Here is a 6,894-nt window from a genome sequence, read left to right as displayed (position 1 = left end):
AGGAGTATATTGTGTTAGGTATTTTATCAGTATATGGTAAAATAGTCCTAGCAGAACAGGCATACAGAGCTACTACAAACACAGTATGGAGGTTAAGAGGACAAGTAAAGGGAGAATGCTTCTGTATAATAATTAGAAAACTCAGTTCTCCTTCCACCTAGCTATTGTCAGATTCAGTTGTTTTGTTCTCAAAGTACAGAGACAATTCTCTGGAGAGAACTTAAAACTATGGAATAAGACACAAGTATTATACTATTTTAGATATCGCCCTGCAGGTTGCGATTAAAAACAGATGGCAAGTTTTGGAGTGTTGAGAACAGTAAATTGTAGCGGTATAGGAGAGCCAGGCTGCTAGTTATCGTAATTATCACCAAGATTTTTAGTTCATTTGAACTCATACTTGCAAGTTCAAGAGCAAAATACACAGAGGAAAAAATGCCCCCACTGAAGCTTGTGACAAAATTCTCATAGATAAGAATGGAGTTCCCCATCTAATCTTATTTGACATAATGTCTTGTGGTTTTCAGGTTTGATTTTTATCTGCCAAAAAGATATCCACACACTTCCAGTGGTAATGGTAAAGGGAACGGTCCTTTGCTGGTAGCTATGTAGATACTCCTATTTATTACCTTAGCTTTTATGAAACTATGGGTACCCTCATACAAATTCACAGAGAAAAATGGTAAGCCAATAAAAAATATGACCAGACTAGATGCTCTAAAGCTACTAGGAAATGTCATATTGTTTGGTAACCTTTCAGCGAGAGCTCGGAATGGACCAGGACTCACAGTGCTCAGCAGAAAGGGAACCCCTGGAAGCTGCAGGCAGAATTTCTACATTTTCGACCACAAGCCCATCTGATGAAGAACAAAATCAACCCAAAGCTGAAATTGCATGTCAAGTGAGAAAAGAAAACCCAGAAAAAGAAGACCTGCAAGGTTGGTGCTATCATTTTGTTATTCATGTGGCTATTTCTGCCATTGATCTTTTCTATCAAAAACTTTGCTTTAGTTATTGCAGGAGTAGTCCAGATTTACACTGCTATGCTCTACTGAAAATAAGCCTTGATTAAACCTGTAGCAATAATGCAGCAATAGTGAAACAGCTGCACACCCCATTGTGTGTGTACACACACATACAGAGCTTTCCTTTCAAATCCCTTGTGCTTAAAACGTATTCCAGGTTTAAATGACACTCAGTGACCAACAGTGATCGCCACACGGCCTGTCTCGGGGCTTCACTTTCTGCACATCACCAAATCTGAACTTCTCGTCAGCCTCAGCAAGAACAGCAAGACTGAAGCCGATCCAGCAATATCCTCTCACACGCCTTATGAAAGGGCAGCACCAAACTTTTACTATGCCTAAGATAGCTGTCATCTGTTATTAAATCAAACGTTATATATAATCCAAAATACATGTAATCTCATCAAGATTTTCAGCATGCAAAGATGTCATAAACGCCACCTCTCTAAGGAAATATATGCTGTGGAGAGATGGAGCCAAACCCCAAGGGCCTTGATAATTGAAACTGTATGGCCAAATGATTAAGAACTCATAAAAGAGTGGCCACTGAGGCAGTACCGTGGTGTCTTTACAATTCTGTTCCTGCATCAAGCTGTTATCTTCCTATTCACTTGTGGCCATCCACCTCCGTTGGCCTAATGTTAGATACTTTGCGGACAGACTGCACTGACAGAGCCGTTATTGATTGGAAATTGGGACCGGTGTGCCCACTGAAATACAAATATTCCATCTTTTTTAATCCACTTTCCCAGCCTATGTGCCTCCTCGTGAAAACTCTTGTCAGATTTCAAAGACAGAAATCACCCTTTTGAAAAGCTGTAGCAAATTCCCCTGTAAGCAAAGTCTTCAACCAGCTGTCCTGCATTTTTTTACACACACACACACACACACACACATATATATATGTTTGTGTGTGTGTAATTATGGGGGGGAGAGGCAGGTGTATAAAATATTTGTAGCTGAACTGTGGCATCAGTTCAGCTCCAAAAGAAAAAGAGGTGTGAGAATTCCTCCTTCGGCTGAGCTGGTTATGCAGTTTTCTCCTTTAAGGTTAGGATATTCATGTTTTCTCAGCTTTCACCTGTTACTACACAAACCCAATATTTGAATAGGGTCAGTATTTGAATATATATTTGAATTTGCAGCTGTGTTGTACTGTGTTCTCCTTTCAGCAATAAAACAGCCTGGAGAAACATCTCATTCAGAAGATGGAGTTGGTGTTTCTAAGGGCTGCTTTTGGGATGGTGAAGTATCCTTCCTGCTCAGGCTGTGCCTGAGGTTACAACCCAGATGTACAATATTTCTTGTCAGTGTTGTTTCTATAACTTTATATTTTGCAGCCAGTTTGGTGTCTTTCAAATGTTCAGACCACCATAGCTTTCCTCAAAGGATCTGGACCTGTCTTAATTAGCAGTGAAATTACTTATTTTGTTAGTCTTTAGGTCTTGCTGTTACAGCAACAGAAATTCTAGGCTTTCCTTTCACAATAAATGCATGAGAGTTTTCTTTCCAAATGCAAAGGCTGTAATCTGAAATACTGGATATATTTGTTTTAGATTCCAATGCATCCCAAAGTCCCAACTCTTCAATGACCACGAAGGAGCTCCAGGAATACTGGAGAAATGAAAAACGGCAGTGCAGACAAGTCAAACTCCTTTTTGAAATCCCATCAACCAGAACTGTAGAGCATCACTTATCTAAATATGTGGTAAGCTAAGAAATTAATATGTAAGAAGATCATTAATTTTTCTTCACTCTACGGGGGTCCGCAGAGCGCACAGCATGGCTCAGTACATGAAAGCCTTACCGAGGGCCAAGGTTTGGAAGCCGTGATCATTCCGAGTAGAACCTGTTCTCACTGATTGTATGGGCATAGCTGGTGAAATCCGCCCCTAAAAAAAGCCTCTGACAATCAGTTCATAAAATCTGCCGCAGTGGGAAAGTGGTATCAACTGCATTAGCAGCTCGAGTGTCCTTAACACCCAGAGCATTGTCAACACGAAGGAAATTCACACAAGTATAAAAACATCAATATGGTTACAGTTCCCATGAGCCAGCCCGCTGTTGTGTAACCTCCACGGCTGAGACGTGTGTTAGCACAAGTGTGACGTTCTTTGATGTTGACAAAGTCTCAGACATCCCCCCGCTACATCGCTTGCGATCGCTCCCCTTCCCTACCTGGAGCTCCATTAGATGGCATATTCCTGTCATATTTTTAAGGTGAAACATGAGTATGAGGGGCAAGAACAGAATGGGTCTGATTTTTGTGTCTTTACTCACAGCACTGACACAGTTTTTGTTTCTGGTTCTCCTGGCCTTCAGGAGGACTGATCTACAGCACGTCTCTCTCCGTACCCCTGGCAAATTCAGATAGGGAAGTTTTCCTTGTTTGCAACCACCTCTGAGATCTGTAGATGAAAAATGCAAAGAATCATACGAGTGTTGCTGACACTGGGTGACACAACTTGGCAGAATTTGAAGCAGATAAATGTTCTGGACGCTGTCCGAAGAGCTTGTTGTACACTATACACACCTACTTAGCTGCTGCCATTCTTGCTCAACAGTATTTAGTTTGTTGAATAGTTAAAAATTACTTTAGTATAACTGTATGAGAAGAAGACTATCATTTAGTGCACATGCAAGTAGTTAAACTTAGTCATAAATTACATGCCTAGGCAAAGAGATTTACATTATAACAAAGTTAAGTATAATTAAATGACATTTCTTCCCTTTTTCATGCACAAACCACAAATTTTTTTTAAAAAAACAAAACCTGAGCACTCTTAAATTATTCACTCAGCTGCCCTTGATAAAATGATAGCCTAAAAAATTCCTCTTATGATTGTTTTGGGTGAGGCACATATACACTTTTCAGCAGGGAGCAGGGCAAAGTATAGGAAAATGTCCCAAGCTTACAAATGAAAGGAGATCAGAGAAGTCAGCTCAAATTTAGAAACCTTTCAAGGAGTGCCTGTAAAGATCATTTATGAAGATTAAAAGAGAGAATTTCTCTTTAAGGAAAAACAAGGGAGAGGATCAGACAGACACTAGTGCTACTGGTGGTTTGCACAGCAGCGAAGAAGACGACTGGTATGAGTAAAACTGCTCCAGCTCCTGCACAATTCAATGGGAACGGGGTGAAATTGAATGTGAAATGTGGCCATTGTTAGAAAGGCAGCAAGGTCAACAGCCTGTGTCCTCAGCTGGTGTCCGGTGACACAACTGAGCTGGCCCCAGTGGAGCTCCACTGGTTTATGCCCATCAGGGATTTGGCCCTTCCTCAACATCCTTGTGCTTGGATCAGGACCAGAAGAGAATCTATTTGTACAACACATAATGCACTATTTTATTTTGCAGCTATTTGTCTAATATCACATTTCTAGTGGTGATTTTGTGGCTAGTGAAGAGCTGAGGAAGACAAACCCCGAGTGCTGTTCATGTGGGACAGCGTTGCTGTTGGCTGTTAGTGAAGGATTTTGGATAGCAACCAGATTTTTGTACAAATGTCACTTTTTTTTGATTATTTATATGCCAAGTAAGTTTGAATAACAGGACAGTGATTTAGAGGGGGAAAAAGGCTTTGGAGTTGCTCCATCTTATTTTTGTGCACACCAGTTATTACTGCCAAATACTCCCTCTTCTTTCACAGCATCAATAACACCCCCAAATTCCTGGAAAGGTCTGATACAGACAACATTTCTGAGTACTACGACCAATGTAAAATAGATTACATGCAATATTAAGTCTGGGAAATCTATTCAGTTCACTGAAGATGATTTATTGCCCTAATCACGGCTGTTACAAACAAAGTACAGCTACAGAAATGCTTTGTAAGTGATTTTATGTGCTCCAGCCTGCTGCTAGTTCACCACTCCCAGCACCTTGCATGATGGGATCTGTTCGTGCCGTGTTTATCTACAATTTATCTCCATGCTACGTCTGGTGGCAAAAGTACAAAACAATAGGAGGTGGGAATTATTAATTTGATGGTTGCACCACCATAGGTGCAACTGATTTAGAAGCACTGCTATAAACCATAGGAATATACAAGATTAAAGACATAAAATTGGTGCAGGAAGGTTTGGGCTGGTGGAATATACAAGCACAAAGTCTTTTTTCAAAGCAATAACAGACAAAATCTGATTGTGCTGGGGCTAGAATGGTCCATCTCATGCTTATTTTTTTCTTTTATTGTGTTTAGATGTATAAAATCATCGTCTTGCAAACAGGGAGTTTTGACAGCAACAAGTCCATAATTGAACGGCGCTATTCCGATTTTGAGAAACTGCACAGGAATCTGCTGGAGGAGTTCAGTGAAGAAATGGAAGACGTGACCTTTCCCAAAAAAACCCTCACAGGGAACTTCACAGAAGAAATAATCAATGAGAGAAAGTTAGCCTTCAAGGACTACCTGAGGCTCCTCTATTCAATGAAGTATATCCGGAGATCAAAAAAATTCATTGACTTTTTAACAAGGCCGGAGCTTCGGGAGGCGTACGGCTGCCTGCGGGGTGGCCAGTACACCAGGGCTTTGGAGATCCTCTCCGAAGTCATTGGGCTGCAGGAAAGGCTGACGACAGGCAACCCTGTGTCCATCGTCCCGACCCTCTGTGCCATCGTGGTGTGTCACAAGGACCTGGAGAACCACGCGAGTGCCTTTGAATACGGAGAAAAAGCTCTGTCCCGCCTTCAGGTGCACACCAGCCACAGGTATTACATTCCGCTGCTAGAAACAATGATCGCTTTGGCGTATGAACTGGGCAAGGATTTTCTGTCTCTGCAAGAAAAACTGGAAGAATGGAAGGCAAAAAAAGACCCCGTACGGGTTTTTACGCTGAAAGAACTTGCAGTTCGGGAGTACGTACAATGAACACAAGGAACATCTTCTTTAAAGAGCAAAGATCTCAACTCCTTTTCCTGAACAAAAACTTTTGAAAGAGTAAGAACTGGAAATTAGCTCCTTGCCTAAAATAACTTTATGTTAATAGAAAAAAATTAAATCAAATATCTGTCATGTTTAAAAAGGGCATTAACATTTATGCTGGAAAATATTATATTTACTCTACAGATATGAGGCGCGCCTAAGCTTCTTAAGGTTTTTGGAAGGAAATATGTAACAGAAAATCATTTATGATTTGCTTGTTTTGAATGTAGCCCATTTCATGTGAAAAGTCAGGATGGGAAAATACAATGAATAAAGCACTGAAGAATGTGCAGACTCAGAGGCATCGCTCGCTCATGTGGAAACTACTTCCTTTCGAGGAGAGAAATACCTTCTCAGTCGATGCAATCTAAAGGATGCATCTTCAGGCACGGAATGTGGTTTTTCCCTCCTGGTCAGACAGCACTTGCCACTTCGGAGGACGATGGGATTGGTCCTGTTCCCACAACTGCCGGGGACGGGAGGACGCGGGGGGAAGGTTTACAGCCAGCTTGGGTACGAGGAAAACATGCAAGTGACAACCATCAGAGATGAGGGAATATGCTTCGTTTCCCTTTTGTAGCTGATAGAGTTTTATGACTTGCGTTAAAGGCACATTCTTGTTTGGGGTGATCTTTAAGTACAGCTCTGACCAGGGTAGGAAATTCGGACTGTGTGCGCTATATACAGAATGGAAGGAACCACAGAGGGGTGCTGTTGAGGAGAACATCTGGCTAATCTAATGCTAGCATTTAATTCTGATTATCAAGCTGTGAGACACATGGTTAACAGACAGCCAGTGTTCAGCATGTGCTTCCCTGTTGCCTGTCAGAGGTTTGTATAAATCGGGCGTTACCGCAGTTTGACAGCCCGGCACACTGCAGATACCAGCTTGGTGACACTGCGATATTACAGCTAATTCTTTCAGGGATCCAACCCACCTGTACA

At 41.5% G+C, this 6,894-nt stretch overlaps 1 protein-coding gene across 1 annotated transcript; it reads left to right on the top strand.

The window, feature by feature from the left end:
• Positions 1-772: 772 nt before the first annotated feature.
• SNX20 (sorting nexin 20) lies at positions 773-6,030 on the top strand (the record flags this gene model as incomplete). The annotated part of the gene is made up of 3 exons (XM_080352299.1): positions 773-938; positions 2,582-2,733; positions 5,227-6,030. The coding sequence occupies 3 exons, from the start codon at positions 773-775 to the stop codon at positions 5,893-5,895; spliced, it is 987 nt and encodes a 328-aa protein (XP_080208425.1). The 3' UTR covers positions 5,896-6,030.
• Positions 6,031-6,894: the final 864 nt, after the last annotated feature.

This window comes from Nesoenas mayeri (assembly GCF_963082525.1).
Source record: "Nesoenas mayeri genome assembly, chromosome: 12".
Taxonomy (NCBI): Eukaryota; Metazoa; Chordata; class Aves; order Columbiformes; family Columbidae; genus Nesoenas; species Nesoenas mayeri.
Note: the sequence above shows the minus strand (reverse complement) of the source record. Positions and strands in the feature narration are given on the sequence as shown.